Below are 21,789 nucleotides of genomic sequence, written 5' to 3'. Positions count from 1 at the left end.
GCACAACGACCACAAGCTCATCAAGCCACAATGTAGGACCGAAAACAGGAGATGCTTTTTCACTCATAGGATTCTACACCCACGGAACTGCCTACCCGTCGAAGTGCTGTAAATGACAAGCAGTTTAAAATCCAGGGAGAACAAATCCTCAGGACTAATAGGGGTGGGTAAAAGGGGCGAACCTTTGTCAGGCCACCAGCTTCCTATGCCCGTCGAGGCCCACTAGTGTGAAAGTTTGAGAAGTTTTTCCCTCATGAAGTGAAGTCGTCGATGTACTGACCAGCCCAAATAGTAGTCGAGAGGATGGACAACATCTTGAGTGGTATGGTAAGATACATAGCTTGAATGGTCGTGGCAACCAAACTACCTGAAGATTCCACTATTAAGGATCCTGGATCGTTGCGTCAGTTTCAGAAACTTTTTTGTTTTTAGATCCAAAATGTTTGCAGCTCTAACTCGTTGGATACTTCGATCATATCTCCTCCTTGCCCTTTGAGTCTCTAGCAAGCTCACAGCGGAGCTTTGGGAATATGAGGCCGTCTGTAGACATCAGCATCCGGTCTGAAGGAGGAGTCCAATCTACTGTCATATGGTCTGAAAGAGTAGTCTAATTCTAGTATCACACTGTCCAAAGGAGTCAGTGCTTGTTCAAAATTCAAATTCAAATTTTTATTCAGGAAAAGTACATACATAGGTGATTTGCAAACATAAAGTAGGATTTATAGATAGAGCTAGTACATACAATACCTAAAGCCACTAATACACATAGCGTTTCGAGCAAAGTGGCAAATTAAAATGATTATATGATATGATCATATCTAGAAGTGCCTCTGAAGCTTTCATCCTCAAGTACCACTGAAACTTTAATGCTGAAGTACCTCTGAAACTTTTATCTAGAAATGCCTCTTGAAGGTTTTACTAGTAGTACCTCTGAAGCTTTTATCTAGTAGTACCACTGAAGCTTTTGTCTAGTAGTACCTCTGAAGCTTTTATCTAGAAGTACCTCTAAAGCTTTTATCTAGAAATACCTCTGAAACTTTTATCTAGAAGTAGCATTAATCACTCTAGCGTGACGCCTGCTTGAGCATTGATTATGGGATCAAAATTTCAGAGGATCAGATTCTTTTATTGTGTCGATCGAATGAGTTATGGAAGTTAAATAGAATTAGAAAATGCTATTGGTTTCACAAATGACTATGACTGTGTTTAACCATTGCATTTGTTGTGGAAGTTTTAAATTGAACTCGCTAGTTTGACTGTCTTCATGCATGAGTTTGTGGTTTACGAATGCTTACTGGTTACATGAGCAATGAAAGTAACATAGAAATAGACGGTTGTATTGGCTACAGTTTTTGAGTCTGTGGTTAACAGTTGTTTAACGAACGCGGTAGAAGCGGGCGTCCGGGTAGCCTGATAACACCTGATAAGATTAGTGGCTGGTCTGATAGGAATGCTGACAAGGCTCAGTGCGCTTCTCCCGATAACAACGCCCTCTGGAGTGAACGTAATTAAAAATACAAATCAATACTGTCATTTTTTAGTTCCTCGGTCATGAACAACGACCAGTGTTGCTGATAGTCCATCTGACGACCCCAGTTCGAGCCCTAGCATCGGAGGCCAGGAATCATAAAAAATTTACGTAACCACTTACGCAACCTCTACATCTTTCCTCAATAATGTCGACTTTCTTTACGTTTATCAAACAGTTTACGAGCGTGAAAGCTTCACAAACCAAAGTGGTGCTTTTCAGTGCTTCCCCCTCTGTAACTGTGGGAGCATCACCCCCCCCCCCCTACCCCCACCCCGAATCCTCTTCCCCACCACCTGTTTTAAGCCTTCTTTATTAAAGATGGATGATTGGATAGTTACTGCCATTGGAGGCCTATCTTAACCGATATCACGAGATAAATATGAAGTGCTTCACGACGTGTATGGAGTACCAGAGCAGACCTCGACGAACCCTGATAAGAGTCTTTACGTCCTGTTGCTGTCACTTGCTTTTTATTATTTTTTTTTCGTTACTGTGGATTTTCTTACGCAATCTATGTTATAATATTCGTCAGGCCTTTCTTTTGACTAATTATTTATGAGTCTTATTGATGTTTTCTTATTTTTATTTTCTTGTTTTAAACTCATGAGTTTCCTTGAGTTTTTGTTTCATGTTTATATGAGTTTTATGTGTATACCAGTTTTACGTTTTTATGCGTTTTATTTTATGTTTATATAAGTTTTGTTTTTATTTATATAAGTTTTAAGTTTATATGAGTTTTATGTTTATATGAGTTTTAATGTGATGAGCTTACATGATGATGTTTTTATTTTTTATGGGACCGAAAGTAAGAAAAGAAATTTTTACTATATATTTACAATAATCTTCAAAAAACATATGAAATATCCAGGAACATAACAAATATGACTAATTTTGAAGTATTAAATTGATTTAGTTTGCCACTGAATTTTATACAAAATAAAATATAAATAATAAAGAAACCCGTTCTCGCACTTGCTTCAGTCAATATTGGCTTATTTAATAAGTACATACGTGACATACTAATTGATACAATTATTACTTAACCTATCAACGGTAAAGTAATAGTAACAATTAAGAAGCAATAAGATGCTTATCTTAACATACTAAGAAGGTTAGGTGAAGTCGGTGTTTTCTATGAAGCTTTTCAAGGTAAACTAAAATATTCACAATCAATTAGTTTGTTACATATGCACTTATTAAATAAGCCAATATTGACAGCAAGCAAGTGCGAGAACGGGTTGAATAAAGATGTTCTCATATTGATATAAATACTCATTATTATTATTATTATTATTATTATTATTATTATACATGTATATATGTTAACGATTTTTTATGGATTTTGGAATGCTGAAATCATATATTTTATTTGTCTTTCTGTGTTTAGGTCTTAAAACACAAAAATCCTTTGAAAGAAAGTTGCATTTTATATATATATATATATATATATATATATATATATATATATATATATATATATATATATATATATATATATATATATATATATATTAGTATATTTTGGTAGCAGTCTTTCCTGTAGACATATATTATTAAATATGACCGAAAAAGTAAGATTAATAATTCTAACACGAATTTTCTCAATCTTTCGTACATTACGCTTCACTGTTGGAGGTAAATCAAAAATCAATTCTCCAAAATTCATTTTTATTTCTAGTCTGACGCGACACGGGCGCGTTTCGTAAAACTTATTACATTTTCAAAGACTTTTGTTCACAAATACACAACTGATTAGAACTTACGTATCTCCGATTTTATATCTACATTTGAGTGAGGTGGGAGGGGTGATGTGGCATTAACACAAGACAGAACAAGAGGGGATATTAATAGGGTATTAAAAGTATCAACACAGACTATCTGGTTGCGATAGTTCACCCTGGACACTTCCCGCCACTCTCACACCTTCCCAGGATGTTCACACTGCACACTGTTGAGTCTGGGTCCGGTGGGGTCAGGATGTCACAAGATAATGGCACATGGCCGGCAGAGTCTCCTCCCAGCGTCCGAGGCAGACCAAGTATATATATATATATATATATATATATATATATATATATATATATATATATATATATATATATATATATATATATATATATATATATATATATATATATATATATATTTATATATATATATATATATATATATATATATATATATATATATATATATATATATATATATATATATATATATATATATATATATTGGGATGTGGGTGAGTGTCCTGGTTGACGTTGCTTTAATTGCCTCTAGCAGGTCGTCTGTTGCGATTTGTACTGGTGCAACAGGCTCCTGAGTGCTGCCTCCTCCCACGGGAGGCCTCCCTGACCCAAGACAGTCACCATGCTGGCGTATGACTCTGGAGACCGAGTTGATGCTGAAGTTGCTCCCACAAGCACTGCATGTGCCTCTCCTTTGATTGGCTTCGGAAGGGGTGAGCTGGCTACACACCAAACACCGCCGAGGCAGACCAAGTACGACAATCAGCGACAACAGAAAATTAGGTACCCAAGTCAGCAAGAAAATTGAAGAGGGCAATACAGTCGGGGCACTCAGGTTGATCACAAGTGAGGACAAAATTTTGCCCAGGGATGAAACCACAGCCCAAGCACTGAGAGAAAAACACCCCGTCAGGGCCGTAGGTGGACCTCCCCCACAGGTCAGGCTCGCCCCTAATCAGGAACCTCTCGTCCTCCGGGAGTCAGAGGTTTATAAAGCTATCGTTTCATTTCCCCCGGGCTCCTCAGGAGGCTACACAGGGGTAAGACCTCAACATGTGAAGGAAATGGTGAACCCTGTTCTTGGCCCAGCTGCAGAAGCGCTCCTGACAGAAATCACAACGTTTGTCAACAACTGCCTCGCCGGGTTAATCCCTGATGAAATCAAACCATTCTTCTTTGGTGCATCCCTATGTGCCCTGAAAAAGAAGGGGGGAGGGATCAGACCCATTGACGTTGGTAATACTCTTCGCCGCCTAGTTGCAAGGGCTGCTGTCAGAAGTATCCGAATGGAAGCAGCCACCATGCTGCAACCCAACCAGCTGGGGTTTGGAGTCCCCCAAGGCTGTGAAGCAGCGGCTCATGCTGCACGAGCCTACATTAACTTTCTTACTGAAGACCAGGCAGTAGTAAAATTAGATTTTAAAAACGCTTTCAACTCGGTCAAAAGGGAAGCAATCCTCACTGCAGTCCAGGAACATTGCCCAAGCATTCTCCCGTTTGTGTCAGCAGGCTACAGCAAAGACTCAACCCTCCTGTTTGGTAAACATGAAGTCACCTCAGCAGAGGGAACTCAACAGGGAGACCCACTTGCACTCTTCCTCTTTTGCATAGCGGTTCGAGAAATTACAACCAGACTGTCCAGTGAGCTCAACATCTGGTTCCTGGATGATGGCACTCTGGCAGGCACACAAGATTCCCTGCTAAAAGACTTACAGCTGGTGAAGACACGGGGGGAGTCCATGGGTCTCGTTCTTAACCTCTCCAAGTGTGAAATTATTGCATCCAGTGAGGTAATTATTAGAGCAGTGAAATCAGTTTTACCAGCACCCTCAGTCATTAAACCCACCGACAGCACACTACTTGGAGCACCTCTGGGCCACAATGCCATTGCTGCAGTCCTTGACGAAAAGTTTAGAGACCTAAAGGGGATGGAAGCGAGAATTGGGGACTTGGACTCCCACGATGCCCTCTACCTTCTCACAAAGTGCCTTACCTTGCCCAGGCTAACATGCTTCTTAAGGTGTGCACCAATTTTCGGCAACCCACTTCTAAATCAATATGATGAGCTCCTCAGGTCAATATTCAGGAAGGCGCTCAACCTAGATTTAGATGACAGTCAGTGGGACCAAGCAACACTACCAGTGAGATTTGGGGGGATAGGCATACGAAAGGCAACTGAGGTAGCACTTCCAGCATTCTTATCCTCATGTACAGCAGCCAACGAATTGGTAGGGCAGATCCTACCAGAGCGTATGAGAGAGACAGCGGGAACTCATGATTAAACGTTCATCGAAGCAGCCAGACAATGTGACACCATTGTACACCCTCAACCCCGACCACAAGTCCTAAAAGACCACAAGCAGGCCCACTGGGATAGCCCCATAATGGAAAAGACTGTCACAGCAATGATTGACAACGCTGATGCTGAAAACAAAGCCCGCCTCCTAGCGGTAACAGCACCCCACGCCGGGGATTTTTTATTTGCTGTGCCCAATGCAGCCCTGGGAACTCGCCTCAGTCATGACGCTCTCCGCATTGGCGTTGCCCTTCGCCTTGCCGCCCCCATCCTCACCGAACATAGGTGCATCTGCGGAACTGCGATGGCAGACCAATATGGTCGTCATGGTCTGGTATGTCGTAAATCACAGGGTAAAATTGCAAGACATGAAGAAGTCAACGACATCATCAAGAGGAGCCTCGCCACAGCCCGCTGCCCGGCACAAAGAGAACCACACTTATCCAGACCTAACGACCCTCAGAAGCGCCCTGATGGGGTCACCTTGCTACCTTGAAAGGATGGTAAGCAAGTGGTATGGGACTACACGTGCGCTGCCACACTGGCCAGTACCTACCTCCACTACAGCACACGTGAAAGCGGTGGTGCTGCGTCTTTCAGGGAATCGCAGAAAATTATTAAATACAGAGGTCTGGCACACTGCTACTGCTTTGTTCCGATCGGCTCGGAGACCCTCGGTTCGTGGGGAAAATGTGCATTGAAGTTCCTGAAGGAATTGGGGGACAAATTGATCAGCGCTACAAAAGACCAGAGAGCAAAAAGTTTCTTGTTCCAGCGCCTCAGTGTTGCGATTCAGAGGGGAAATGCCTGTTGCGTCTTGGGCACTAGTTCAACTTCAGAGGAATTCGAAGAAGTGTTTGACTTGCAACAATGATCGAACCCGTCTGTGACATTCATCAATGTTTCCCATTGTTGTGTTTTTCAAGAGATCCATAACCTTTAAGCACCTTTTTGTATCAACCCATGAATATCTTGTAACCATCAAATACATAATAAAGTATATATATATATATATATATATATATATATATATATATATATATATATATATATATATATATATATATATATATATATATATATTTCATTGAATATGACCGCATATTCTGTATTTATTATTTTCTGGTTTAGGGCTTCTATCCCTCTAACTATTTTCTTAGCATCAGGGCTTAATTGAAATAGGAGTTCTCCAAAACTCATTTTCGTACTTTTAAGGTGAAGAAAAGAAGTGATTTACTATAGAGTGTATTACACTTATTTGTATAATTTGCACGACGTTTCGAACCTCCATGGTTCATTCTCAAGTGAACAGATCTTACAATACTAGTTGATTTTATACCCGCATTAGGTCAGGTGATAATACAATGAAGGTGAAAACATGGGGGGATACATAAGGGATAAACATAGGGGCTGCAGAAGGCTTATTGGCCCATAGGAGGCATCTCCTATCTAAACACAAAGATTAATCCAGTGTAATTGGCCTGTTATGTTGGACATTGTCTTCTGTGTTGGCATCGATATGTTCTTGTCTTGTCCTTACTCTCATGGTGGGTAGAGTAAATAGTTCCGTGATTTGGGTGTTCATGGTAGTTCGCTCTATTCTTATGTGAATTGCCTCAAGAATTTGTAATCTTCTTGAATCTTGGGTTTTGTCTATTATGCAAGTATTCTTGTTCAACATTTCTCTTGTTAGAGTAATGTCATGGGCTTGTCTCATGTGATTCCTAGGGGCACCAGATTGAAGATGGCATGTCAAACGCCTCGTCAGCTTGGTCGACGTCATACCTATGTACTTACATTGAAGGTTACATCCTTCGTGGGGGCAAGTGTACATGTATACAACGCTTGACTGCTGTAGAGGGTCCCGCCAAACACACACCGAAACTACGACGTTGGTACAACGTTCGAACAAGCTTTAACACCTCCTAACCAGTTATACAATCAATATAGCAAGCTGTAACAACGTTCTAATACGTCATAAACACGTTAAGCCAAGATGTAACAACGTTATTACAAGTTGTAACAAGCGGAAAATAGAGGCAGTTTCGGTTTGTGTTTCCAGGGGTTCTCCCTCTATATATATATATATATATATATATATATATATATATATATATATATATATATATATATATATATATATATATATATATATATATATGCAGAATAACCACATATGAAAAATAGAAACTGCTTAACGCGTTTTCGGCTAATTCGCCTTCATCAGAGCAAAGTAGAATCAGAGATTCTAGAGCATCAGAGCAAAGATTCTACTTTGCTCTGATGAAGGCGAATTAGCCGAAAACGCGTTAAGCAGTTTCTATTTTTCATATGTGGTTATTCTGCATACTTGGATCAGTGTTTTTGTGATCATTGTTGCATATATATATATATATATATATATATATATATATATATATATATATATATATATATATATATATATATATATATATATCACGAAAATAAACACGTGATTAAGAATGTGACAATGTCAGACCACGGAGGAAAATGAAACAGGAATTTCCTTAAGTACTTTCGTATATTAAATACATCTTCAGAAGGAAATGTATGAAATGTATTTCCTTCTGAAGATGTATTTAATATACGAAAGTACTTAAGGAAATTCCTGTTTCATTTTCCTCCGTGGTCTGACATTGTCACATTCTTAATCACGTGTTTATTTTCGTGATATATATATATATATATATATATATATATATATATATATATATATATATATATGTCGTACCTAGTAGCCAGAACGCACTTCTCAGCCTACTATGCAAGGCCCGATTTGCCTAATAAGCCAAGTTTTCATGAATTAATGTTTTTTCGACAACCTAACCTACCTAACCTAACCTAACCTAACTTTTTCGGCTACCTAACCTAACCTAACCTATAAAGATAGGTTAGGTTAGGTTAGGTAGGGTTTGTTAGGTTCGGTCATATATCTACGTTAATTTTAACTCCAATAAAAAAATTGACCTCATACATAATGAAATGGGTAGCTTTATCATTTCATAAGAAAAAAAATAGTGAAAATATAATAATTCAGGAAAACTTGGCCTATTAGGCAAATCGGGCCTTGCATAGTAGGCCGAGAAGTGCGTTCTGGCTACTAGGTTCGACATATATATATATATATATATATATATATATATATATATATATATATATATATATATATATATATATATATATATATATATATATGTATATATTGTTGCAAAACTAACGTTGTCTTGAGGCGTTATTTTCGGATGATTTCGGGGCTTAGCGTCCCCACGGCCCGGTCCTCAACCAGGCCTCCTTTTAGTTATCCCCCCCCTGCCCCAGGAAGCAACCCAGCTCCCAGGGACCTATTTACTGCTAGGTGAACAGGGGCCTGAAAGATCAGGGTGAAAGAAACTCTGCCCATTTGTTTCCGCCTCCACCGGAAATCGAACCCGGAACATTTTGACTACGAATCCTGAGCGCTATCCACTCAGCTGTCAGGCTCCTCCAAAGGGCCAGGATCTCCAAAGGAACACATTCACTACTGTGCAGGGATAGAAGACACAGATCTATCATGAGGCCGTTATGAGGTAAGATAATTATCAGGTGAAAGCACTAAGCCAGTATGACTATACAGCATTTGGAACTGGCTACAAGGTCAGACAGACTAAAAGCTGGGATATGAGGACGAGGGTGAAAGGAACAGTGCCCGTCAACCACTTCCACCTTCGGGATCGAACGTCGACCAGGCAATAAGCAAAGCCCGTCACGGTTTCGACCAACCCACACTGGTGGACATATGAACCGTAGGAGCACTATACAGACTCTGCCTCAACGACACTATCAAGACGCTGTTGGGGTCACGATTTCTTAATCGGCCGTTATCGCCTCTGATCATCTTACGTTGTTGACAGTGAAAATTACTGTCACCCTGTGTATGTGTCCGAGTGGTTAAGTGTGTCAGTGTCAAGAGGCCCTGAATTTGTTGATGGACAAGTGTTCGGTGGCCCCGACTCACAACCTATGGAGCCAGGTTCAGAAACAGGACTTAGAAACGATTGGGCACGGTTCCTTTCAACTGAGGCCTCTGTTCACCTAGCAGTTAAATAGGTACCATGGAGTTTACCAACTGTTGTGGGTGGCATCCTGACAAAGGCTTTTTTAGTTGGCCTAGTGGGTGGGACAAACATATATACAGCCTTCTTGTCTCAGACTGCGGGAATTATACAGCAGTAAAAGTACTTTACCAAGGAAAAAAAGCTATAATCTATCATTCATTATCAATCAATTACCTACATCATCAGTCACTGTTGTATTTGACTCAATTAACTTCGTAATTTTCATCGATAATTACATTACGCTCCGGCATGAATGGTTTGTATATTATAACAACCCTGGGCGAGAAGACTTGGGCAAGAGTCGTCAAGTATTTACACAACCATTTATGAAACTTGTACATCTTCAATTATTGGTGGCTTTTGGTTACATTTATTAATGAGTTTATGAGCTCTCAAGCACAACTGTGTTGTTAATATAGAATTATAACCTTCGGTTGGGAAGTTTTGAAACTTGTAATGAGCTTAATAAATGTAAGCAAAGCCACAATGAGTGACAGGTGAAGAACAAGTGTCGAAAGTGGCTGTATAAATCCTTGAGGACTTCAGGTCCTGATATTTATCAATCAGCTGCTGCTCGTAGTAAGTGCTATAATATGTGGTTTGCAATATTTTGACTGTTAAGCCGTCCGTCTACAACTTAGGGGCAATTGCTTCGAGTTCTGAATCTGGTCTGATAGTTTCAAGACATTTCCCCACATCTTCTCTGCTAGATCTCCCTTATCCACTTTGGAGATCTTGATCATGTCCCCCCCCCCCATCCTCTCCAGGGAATGCAGTCCCAGCTCCTTCAACCTATTCCTGTACTGGACGCCTCGAATGCCAAGGACAAAGCCAGGTTAACGAGCGTTTGGGGTTTTCTTGAGGGAATCGATGCCCACTCTGCAGTAGTGTGACCATAACTGAACTGGAACAAATATAATTAGTGAACGGTTGTTTGTACATTTATCGCCAACACTTCCGGGGTAAACTGCTCCTATAAACCATCTTACAAATTACGTCGCTGTTCGCTCGTATGCGCTACGACCAAAAAAGGCCGTAATTTAAAAATGGAAAATAATTGAAAATAAATATAAGATTTTTTTCCAAAACAGCAAGTGAAGGGTCCTCTGGTAGGTTAGGAGAGCAGGAAGTTCTTCTAAGGTTTCAAAACGTCACGAAAACCGTCAATTGAAAGTTTCCTCTCCTGACTCAGCAGATTAAGCCAGAGGACCCAAAACAGAAAACGGGGCGATACGTCACTTTCGTGAGCCGATATGATTTTGAATTACGTCTTTTTTTTTTAGCCTGAGTGCGCGTACGTGCGAAAAGCGACGTAATTTGTTCGAGAACGGGCAGGTGTGAGTGTGTATACCTAGCCTGTCAGAGTTTACCGTGTTAGTAAACATATAACCACCACTAGCGATCATTTTTTGTAAAATTGGCGGCCACGAGGCCGAGCCATTGATATATCAGAACCCAGGTGTGTTTATCTTATCAGTCATATATGTACTGTTGTGCAAATGATATCCCTTGAATCGAACTGGTACACACTGTACATTCCGGCGCTACATATAGTCTTCCCAGCTTGGCACCTCCTGTTGATAGGTTCTTTCTTACATATTTAGTTACATATTACCTGTATAAATGTTAACACGACGCCCCGGAACTCTTCTCAAACTCAAAAAAAAAAAAAATCATCAAACTGGCCTATGTTGAAGTACCGTGAATCTTAATACCTTTTGTGGTCCCGTTCATGAGGTCATTATGCTATGAAAATTATGTTGATATGTATATTAAACTATGTAACTACCTTATCAAGACTAAGTTGCTTAGTTAAATTCATTTTGGGGTTTAGTTCCTTTTCCACTGTCACTCACAGGAACGGGAAGGGGTCCACTGCACCTCACAGGAACGGAAAAGGGGTCTACTGCACCTCACAGGAACGGAAAGGGGATCATTACAACTCACAGGAACGGAAAGGGGATCATTACAACTCACAGGAACGGAAAGGGGATCATTACAACTCACAGGAACGGAAAGGGGATCATTACAACTCACAGGAACGGAAAGGGGATCATTACAACTCACAGGAACGGGAAGGGGATCATTACAACTCACAGGAACGGAAAGGGGATCATTACAACTCACAGGAACGGAAAGGGGATCATTACAACTCACAGGAACGGAAAGGGGATCATTACAACTCACAGGAACGGGAAGGGGATCATTACAACTCACAGGAACGGAAAGGGGATCATTACAACTCACAGGAACGGGAAGGGGATCATTACAACTCACAGGAACGGAAAGGGGATCATTACAACTCACAGGAACGGAAAGGGGATCATTACAACTCACAGGAACGGAAAGGGGATCATTACAACTCACAGGAACGGGAAGGGGATCATTACAACTCACAGGAACGGAAAGGGGATCATTACAACTCACAGGAACGGGAAGGGGATCATTACAACTCACAGGAACGGAAAGGGGATCATTACAACTCACAGGAACGGAAAGGGGATCATTACAACTCACAGGAACGGGAAGGGGATCATTACAACTCACAGGAACGGAAAGGGGATCATTACAACTCACAGGAACGGGAAGGGGATCATTACAACTCACAGGAACGGGAAGGGGATCATTACAACTCACAGGAACGGAAAGGGGATCATTACAACTCACAGGAACGGAAAGGGGATCATTACAACTCACAGGAACGGGAAGGGGATCATTACAACTCACAGGAACGGGAAGGGGATCATTACAACTCACAGGAACGGGAAGGGGATCATTACAACTCACAGGATGACGAAATCGTTCAAAATTTTACCCACGTTATGGATCCGGGATCGGCTATACCACCCGCAAAATAAGTATGTGGGTCCATTACCACCCACAGAATGCGGTATATGGAGTCCACGAGATGGGTATAGCAGCCCGGAGGGAGGAAGGGATGAAAGGTCCTAATAAAGGAACTAAACTATGAAACATTTACACCACCAAAATACTACTAGAATGCTCACTAACACATAATACACGGCGCATTAATACATTGGTCAGGTGGTACACTATGAGTCAAGGTGGCTTGTGCTGTTATCTTATCATCATTTATATCCATACCCCCTCCCTCAACCCCCCCCCCTCCCCCTCTCTCCAATTACCCTTGCGCCCCACGACGCTCAGTTGTTACAAAGACGCAGGACCCACCGCACCGCACTTCGACTGCGCTCCACAGGGCCTACTGCGCAGCCTATTTGACCCCAAGAAAAAACCAGCCTAGGTCTATACGAGTACCCGTATTTTTAAGCGCCATTGGAGGACAAACAGACGCCACCGTGTTTTAAACTGGGAAAGGTGTAGTGAGCGCAGGAAAGGCGTGTGTGTGTGTGAGTGCGTGTGTGTGTTTGTGTGTGACTTGCAAGGTCTCCGGCTGCACCACCGCTACCTTCGGATCCTGAACAATGCCACGCGGGGAAATGAGTGAGTATTGGTTGAAGTTCTTGTAATTAATCGCAAAAATAAGAGCATAAGACTTCATGAAACTGCAAAGGCTTATTAGACATTTCAGGCATTTCCTATTGCACTATACGAGGCAGCTCCTATTGGCCCCATACTAGGCAGCTTCTATTCAGCCATACGAAGCAGCTCCTATTGACCCATACGAGGCAGCCCCTATTGGTCCATACAAGGCAGCTCATATTGGTCCTTACGAGGCAGTTTCTATTCATATCCAACCAAATTCACGAACCTCTGTGTCTAACCAACGCTTGGCAAAATCCAGCGATCCAACATCTATTTGGTTACACACAGAAATCTCAATAGCGTGATACATAACATGAACAAACCCACAAGGGCCTCTACAAGGTTCGAACCCTCATCACGGCCCTTGTGAATTTGTTCTTCTATTTGATTTCCCGTTAATTTGTTCTATAATTCAACAACCCTGTTGCCGAACCAGTATTTACCCAGGTCTTTCCTAAATATAAACGTATCTAGTTTGTATCTCTTTGTCTTGTGTTCAGTTGTATTGACATATTTAACACTTCATATATAAATATTCTGCTTTCTATTGTCGGGGACAGGAAGCCTGTTAGGCTTATGAAGGTCGCCCAAGACTGACCTTCCCGAGGATGCCACCCACAATATCTGCCTAACTCCCGGGCTCTTATTTTAATGCTAAGTGAACAGAGGCATCAGACAAAAAGAAACTTTTCCCAAACGTCTCTGTCCTACAATTATGGCAACTACTTTGCCTTTAAAGACCAGCATAGGCACCGCACTATAGGGCATTTCTATTATTTGTTTAGACCCCAAACGGGTATAACAACAGACTTCAGCAACAGACTCCTGACTCTTGTTAACCAGATGTAGAGCTTTCCATTTCCACAGATCATCTGGAGGTGGAATGGTGGAAATGAGGAACTTAAAGGAAACGCAGGATACAGGACACAGTCAGAATCATACAAGGAAAGCAACATGTAAAAGATCTGGGAATTATGATATCTGATGACCTGACATTTAGTGAACATAACCGAACAAATATAGCGGCGGCCAAAATGATAGGATGGATTATGAGACCCTTTAAATCCAAGGACCCCACAGCAATGCTAATACTATTTAAATCACTGGTACTGTCCCGTCTCGTGTATTGCTCAGTACTCACTTCCCTTTTCAGAGCGGGAGAGATCTCTGAATTAGAGGGAACACAGAGAACATATACGCCACACATATAAAAACGATAAAACACCTCAGCCACTGGGACCGTCTCAAAGCTCTAAAGATATACTCTCTGGATAGGAGACGAGAGAGGTATCGCATAATATATATACATGGAATACACTGAGAGTAATCACACTAACGTGATGTATCAATCAGAAAATCCGTTGGAGCTGTGATGAGGATTCGAACCTATGCGGTAGGTTCTGATACTGGAAAGCCAAGTCCCAAATTTGCACGGTAGAATAACAACTTAATGGAGCGAAAGATATGGAAGGAAAAGTAGGTAAGAACCAATGAGGAGTAGAGGTGCCATAGACACAGTCAGAGAACACTGTGTACACATCAAGGGTCCACAGCTGTTCAATACTCTCCAAGCAAACATTAGAAATATTGCAAGAACAAAGGTGGACTTCTTCAAGAACCAATTAGGTAAGTTCTTGCAAGAAGTACCGAACCAACCTGGCTGTGGTGGATATGTGGGCCTACGAGCAGCTACAAACAACTGCCTGTTAGACCAAGTTATCACAAGTAGAACCTGGCCTCAGGTCGGCCTGGGGGGAAGGTAGAAGAACTCCCGAGACCTACTCCAAGTAAGCTCCAGAGGGGGCCTTATGCTTGTGCTTCCCCTTGCCCTTAGAGCTGGAGCCTTAGCCTAGGAAGGAGGCCTGGTCGACGACCGGGCCGCGGGGACGCTAAGCCCCGGAAGCACCTCAAGGTAACCTCAAGGTATTTAGTTGTGCCTGGAACACGACCCTCTGACCGGTTGTCCAACAGGTCCTCAATGACTACTTTTTGTCGCCTCGTGAGCTCGTGTTGGTTACCTTCTTCCTCGATGTTGTCTCAAAGCCGTACAGGCCGCTGAAATGTTGATCCAACATTGATGCCCTCCAGGGCGTGTCTTTCCTGGTCTGGGAAAGTTCAGGACGTGTTGATCTTGGTCTGGGTGAAGCACATAGGTCGTGTTTATTGCGTGTTCATTCTACATATTACGCTAGTTGGCTTAATTGACCTAGGACCTTACTGGACCTTTATGTTAATGATGCAGGATAGTTTGTTTAGGACCTACTCCTCGTTCTCTCTATCCCCTTCTTATATATATATAGGTATGATATTAGAGGTTTTCTAAATGTCTGGTAGTTCTCCCCCCACTCGAAAGAAGCACGCTTATATTATGTATGAAGGCTTGTTCAGAGCTTCAGCTGGTTTTATTTTTGTTAGCATTCTTTTGAGTATTTTGTTTGGAGTTGCGGTTTGCATCCTATCAAGATCCACCACCTGGTTCAACATCTTATCCGCTGTAGCTTTTTTGATGTTTAGTTTCTCATTCAAGGTTGCTCTATCTTATATCTCTTTAGAGGTTACTCTATCTTATACCTCTTTAAAAGTTGCTCTATCTTGTACTTCAGGAAAGGTTGCTCTATGCTATACCTCAAGAGAGTGGTCAGGCTCTGCGGTTGGACTCTAGGTCTAGGAGATTTTGTTTTTTGATACTCATTTACATTTCTTTGTCATTATTCTTTTGACCTCCTCGTATATGATCTTATCCAATTATTTGATCGTTTAGTCATCTTAGATATTTTCCTTATGACTCTGCTGGCCACTCAGCTTTATGACCCTTGCCTAGTAAACCTAACTGAAATTGTTAGGGTATTTCCATAAGAGTTAGTCATATTTAACTACGTTTTCTGTAAATCTTTGTCCAATTAGAAGTAGAAAACGTACAAAATACATGAAAATTATATGGCAAACTAAAATGAAATTAAATTCATTTCAATGTTGGATCAGGTATTTTACGAAATATTTATAATCTATATCAAGCCTATTTTTAAAGGTCCAGTGTTTGTTTTTGGCTTAAGTTGAACTTTAGGCCTATCAACCTCTGGGGGGTTATTGAGGCTACCACCATTGGTTACTGACCAATAAGTAAGAGTACCTTATGGGGAAAGCGAGAGGTGGTATTAGAAAGGGGGACATGAAGCACTGGTGGGAAAGAAAGGAGTGAATTATAGTGGGGTGGGATAATGAAGTGGTGGGGGGGGTGTATGTTAAGGTCAGAATATGGATAGTGAGAGAGAGAGAGAGGATTTTACGGGATACTCATGCCCGTGCCACCTCTTGGGTGGCTTAATCTTCATCAATCAATTAATCGAGAGAGGGGATTTAACTGTGTCTAGTTTGCGTGACGATGGACAGGAACTAGTGGATGAGGTCACCCGTACTGCGTCGCCCACTCATCTACAACACCACATCACAGGGTATAAGACCACATGCCTGCTACAAGCAACATGGAGCATCCACTCACTCCCTATTGTTATGTCATACCGGAAATAATATAAGCCTCTTACCTAACCAAAATTGACCCTTCGAAGGCGTGTCTCCGTCCTTCCGTGGGACTCGAACTCACGACCTTACAGTTGTGAACCGACTACACTACCTACAAGGAACCCTATACAAAACAGGTGTGTGCCCCAAACCTTCATATAGCCATCATGTTATGCTATTTGCATGGCCAGTGATCATTAATGATGCAATTCAATATGTAAGCTATTATCCACTTATAGCACCAGCCCTGCAACGTTATTCATTTACGTTTTCACAACGTAATGACGTCTAAAAAAACAAGTTGTGTATAAAACGTCTTGGGTTTGCTGGGAAAATACCTCCTATAAACCCTATAGTCAGTATAGCAAAGCATCTAGTTTAAAAGACCACCAAGATCACATATAGGCCTTTATTTGGGGTACTTTCTGGAGAGGCCTGATTCAGAATTCATGAAACACTTAATTAAGTGCCCACTTACGAAACCTGTACATCTCAATCAACGGCGGCTTAGTCTTAGCTGTATTTATTGAACAGTTGATGCAGCTGCGAAGAATCACGAGATGAGTTGGGAACGACCTCACAGCATCGCCAAGCTCGCTACCGATCTAATAAATCAAGAGAAAGTTGATGAGAAAAGATGCGCAGGACACACACAGGTTCAATGCCACTTATGTGGACGGTTAAGTGTACCACTTACGTGTAACGTGAAGTGCACCACTTAAGTGGGCCGAAAGTAGCAGACTTTAGCATCTGTCGCCAGCCAAGAGTCCAGCTCTGTGAGTTTGTTGCTTCAATGTTTCTTTGTCATATCATTTGTCATGATCTGAGCATTCTTTTCCCTGGTATTACCTGTATTCTGGCCACATATTCTTTAGGCTTTATTGTTCACTCATATTCTTTAAGAAAATTAACAGATCCTCTTTATAATTTAAGAATATTTACTCTGTTTTTGTATAAGAATACTACCAACTTTTCCCTTTAATCATTAAGAACACACAGTCATCGTGTTCTTTTTCTTTAAGAATTCTGCTAGAGTCACCTTTATTCCTTAGGAATGCTACTTGCTCCCCCCCCCCACCTTTATTCTTTAAGAACGCTTCCATTTTCTTTGCTTATTCCTAAGAACCCTGCCATCTCATCTCTCATTAGTAGTGTTTAACTCACATGTTCTTAGACTATATTCTTTGAACTCTTACATATTTGTTAGACACAGTCACCTCTTACCAGACTATCTTATCTAACGCTTCCACATGAGGAGGTTCTTAACAGATAACACTCACACTGCTAGAGTGTCACTTACATACTGGAGTTTACTTCAATCCATAACTGAAAAGTGTTAATTTCCATAAGAGTTAGTCACATAATTAACTACGTTTTCTGTAACTCTATTGTAAATTTAGTAGAAGAAAACGTATAAAAGTAGAGCCAGTTTCAGAGCTCAAACTGCGGACACAACGCAAAAGCACTTTTGAAACTCTTATCATTCTCAACATAAACGCGTTTCCCAACATGTGTACTGGTGCAGTGATCGGGAGGACGAACCCTTCATACAAACTACACCTACTATCAAGAAGAAGAATATATTTTGCGCGACGGTTTAGAAATAAACATATCTATGGGTTGATTGGCTAGATATTAGAGTAATTGGGTCGTTGATATTAAGGTAGTTGGTGATATCTATATCGACCACTATGTCGGATACTCACTCTATTAAACAAAAATAAAATTTAATCATAGAAATACTGTAATTGCAGCAAGCCTAAATGCCCATACGAGGCAGCTGCTATTTGTATCCATTCAAAACTCATTCACATATGTGTGTAAAATGTACTCTTGAAAGAATCCATTAATCCCACATTTTTATGTTTCCAGGTAATTTTCTTAAAAAAAATATCAATAACTGACATGCATTATTGACTTCCAGAAGCCAAGAACAGACGCATCCACGCGGAGCCAGAAAGCCATGACTTCTGGGAGGTGTTGAGTGCAATGGGGATGCCGTTGTTATACATCGGAGCCCTCGTAGCCGGAACCGTTGGGACCATCTCCATGGGAGTAATCTCTCGGTTCTGGTCCGACCTGAAGAGCCCTATGTGTTTCCTCTACTCCAAGGTAATATGGTCGCAATGACTCACAGTGATGTATCAATAATTCAATAATATCATTCAGCTATGGAGAAAGCCTGATTGGAGCAGGATTGGGGGTAGAGGGGCATCGAACCAGCGCCCGTGGTCAACACACACTGAAGCAAATCGTGATTCACTAGCGCTCTATTGGCAGTGCTCCAGAATGCTGATTCGATCCCGCAGTCCTGCTCCAGAGATTTTCTCTTATTTTAATATTGTTTTTTAAGGTGTTTGAGAATGTGGGGCTTATTGCATTTATTATCAGAAATCTTACTGTTAACATTATTACGAATATATTGACTGTTATTGTGGACGTTTGGTTATATTCTCTCACTATTGGTATATTAACGTTTACTGCTTGTGCAATACAGTGCTATACTCACACTGGTTTAGTGCTGTCTCCTCATAATTTTACCTTACCTTCCCTTCCCCTCTCAAGTGCTATATAGTCATACTGGCTTAGTGAATTCACCCGAATTTTATCTTGCATATTACACAATAATCTCTCTCTCACGCCAACACATGACTGTTCTCAGACGGCCTCGAACCTGATCGTGTACCACTTTGGGACCAACGTGGCCACTTGCACGTGGGTGACCTACGGGGCCGTCACCGCCCTTGTGCTGGGCTTCCTAACTGCAATTGTTTACTGGATTAAGGTGAGAAGGGCAAAGGTCTTGTATATGTCAACAGGTGTATATATACAATAAGAGTGTTTCCCGTAGTGTTGTATATAAATGTTGTAACCCTTTTTGTGTAAAGAAATTTTAAAATAAAGTGAGATATATATATTCACACATACAAAAAGTACAGGGGTGGTAGGAGAAGAAAATATCAAAGTGTATCTTTGTACTCAGAGAAGAAAATATCTTCTCTGAGTACTCTTTATTTTCTTCTCCGAAGCTATGGGTCCCTGCACTTGCACCAAAGGTGGTACCCCTTATATATATACATATATACATATATATATTAGTATATTTTGGTAGCAGTCTTTCCTGTAGACATATATTATTAAATATGACCGAAAAAGTAAGATTAATAATTCTAACACGAATTTTCTCAATCTTTCGTACATTACGCTTCACTGTTGGAGGTAAATCAAAAATCACTTCTCCAAAATTCATTTTTATTTCTAGTCTGACGCGACACGGGCGCGTTTCGTAAAACTTATTACATTTTCAAAGACTTCACCAATACACAACTGATTAGAACTTGCGTTTCCCTGATTTTATATCTACATTTGAGTGAGGTGGGAAGGGTGATGTGGCATTACATTTGAGTGAGGTGGGAAGGGTGATGTGGCATTAACACAAGACAGAACACTAGGGGATATTAATAGGGTATTAAAAGTATCAACACAAGACAGAACAGAAACAATGGGTATTGAATAGAAGTGTTTGTAGAAAGCCTATTGGTCCATATTTCTTGATGCTTCTATATTGGAGCGGAGTCTTGAGGTGGGTAGAATATAGTTGTGCAATAATTGGCTGTTGATTGCTGGTGTTGACTTCTTGATGTGTAGTGCCTCGCAAACGTCAAGCCGCCTGCTATCGCTGTATCTATCGATGATTTCTGTGTTGTTTACTAGGATTTCTCTGGCGATGGTTTGGTTATGGGAAGAGATTATATGTTCCTTAATGGAGCCCTGTTGTTTATGCATCGTTAAACGCCTAGAAAGAGATGTTGTTGTCTTGCCTATATACTGGGTTTTTTGGAGCTTACAGTCCCCAAGTGGACATTTGAAGGCATAGACGACGTTAGTCTCTTTTAAAGCGTTCTGTTTTGTGTCTGGAGAGTTTCTCATGAGTAGGCTGGCCGTTTTTCTGGTTTTATAGTAAATCGTCAGTTGTATCCTCTGATTTTTGTCTGTAGGGATAACGTTTCTATTAACAATATCTTTCAGGACCCTTTCCTCTGTTTTATGAGCTGTGGAAAAGAAGTTCCTGTAAAATAGTCTAATAGGGGGTATAGGTGTTGTGTTAGTTGTCTCTTCGGAGGTTGCATGGCTTTTCACTTTCCTTCTTATGATGTCTTCGATGAAACCATTGGAGAAGCCGTTATTGACTATTCTCTATTCAATACCCATTGTTTCTGTTCTGTCTTGTGTTGATACTTTTAATACCCTATTAATATCCCCTAGTGTTCTGTCTTGTGTTAATGCCACATCACCCTTCCCACCTCACTCAAATGTAATGCCACATCACCCTTCCCACCTCACTCAAATGTAGATATAAAATCAGGGAAACGCAAGTTCTAATCAGTTGTGTATTGGTGAAGTCTTTGAAAATGTAATAAGTTTTACGAAACGCGCCCGTGTCGCGTCAGACTAGAAATAAAAATGAATTTTGGAGAAGTGATTTTTGATTTACCTCCAACAGTGAAGCGTAATGTACGAAAGATTGAGAAAATTCGTGTTAGAATTATTAATCTTACTTTTTCGGTCATATTTAATAATATATGTCTACAGGAAAGACTGCTACCAAAATATACTAATATATATATATATATATATATATATATATATATATATATATATATATATATATATATATATATATATATATATATATATATATATATATATATATATATATGAATGTCTGTGTAAGTTTGTGTGTATGTGTAGGGGTGAAGGAGGAGGAGGAGATATATATTTACATATATCTCCACTGGTATATATTTCTATTGCCTAGGTGCGGGGTGAGGAGGAGATCGACGCGTACATCACGCTGGTGGTGGTTGGCATCGTCATCACTACACTCTTCATGCTGGCTGTCTCCTGCACCATGGCTGAGGGCATGAGGCTCACGTGTGCAGCCATGGACCTCAACTCAGCAAACAACAAAGGAAGCGACTGTTATGAGAAGCTTGACATTCGGGTTAGTAAGACATAATGGATGTGGGTATATATATATATATATATATATATATATATATATATATATAT

The 21,789-nt window shown here is 40.7% G+C and overlaps 1 protein-coding gene across 1 annotated transcript in view; it reads left to right on the top strand.

Annotated features, from left to right (window-relative positions):
• The first annotated feature begins 12,851 nt into the window (after positions 1 to 12,851).
• LOC123747453 (uncharacterized) overlaps positions 12,852 to 21,789 on the top strand; it is a 12,823-nt gene continuing 3,885 nt past the window's right edge. Inside the window, exons 1-4 of the mRNA XM_069300166.1 lie at positions 12,852 to 13,155; positions 18,641 to 18,828; positions 19,379 to 19,501; positions 21,536 to 21,721. Coding sequence (XP_069156267.1) covers positions 13,137 to 13,155; positions 18,641 to 18,828; positions 19,379 to 19,501; positions 21,536 to 21,721 — 516 coding nt within the window. The 5' untranslated portion in view covers positions 12,852 to 13,136. The remainder of the gene's footprint in view (positions 13,156 to 18,640; positions 18,829 to 19,378; positions 19,502 to 21,535; positions 21,722 to 21,789) is intronic.

Source organism: Procambarus clarkii, chromosome 43, assembly GCF_040958095.1.
Source record: "Procambarus clarkii isolate CNS0578487 chromosome 43, FALCON_Pclarkii_2.0, whole genome shotgun sequence".
Lineage (NCBI taxonomy): Eukaryota > Metazoa > Arthropoda > Malacostraca > Decapoda > Cambaridae > Procambarus > Procambarus clarkii.
This window is presented reverse-complemented; position numbering and strand designations above follow the sequence as displayed.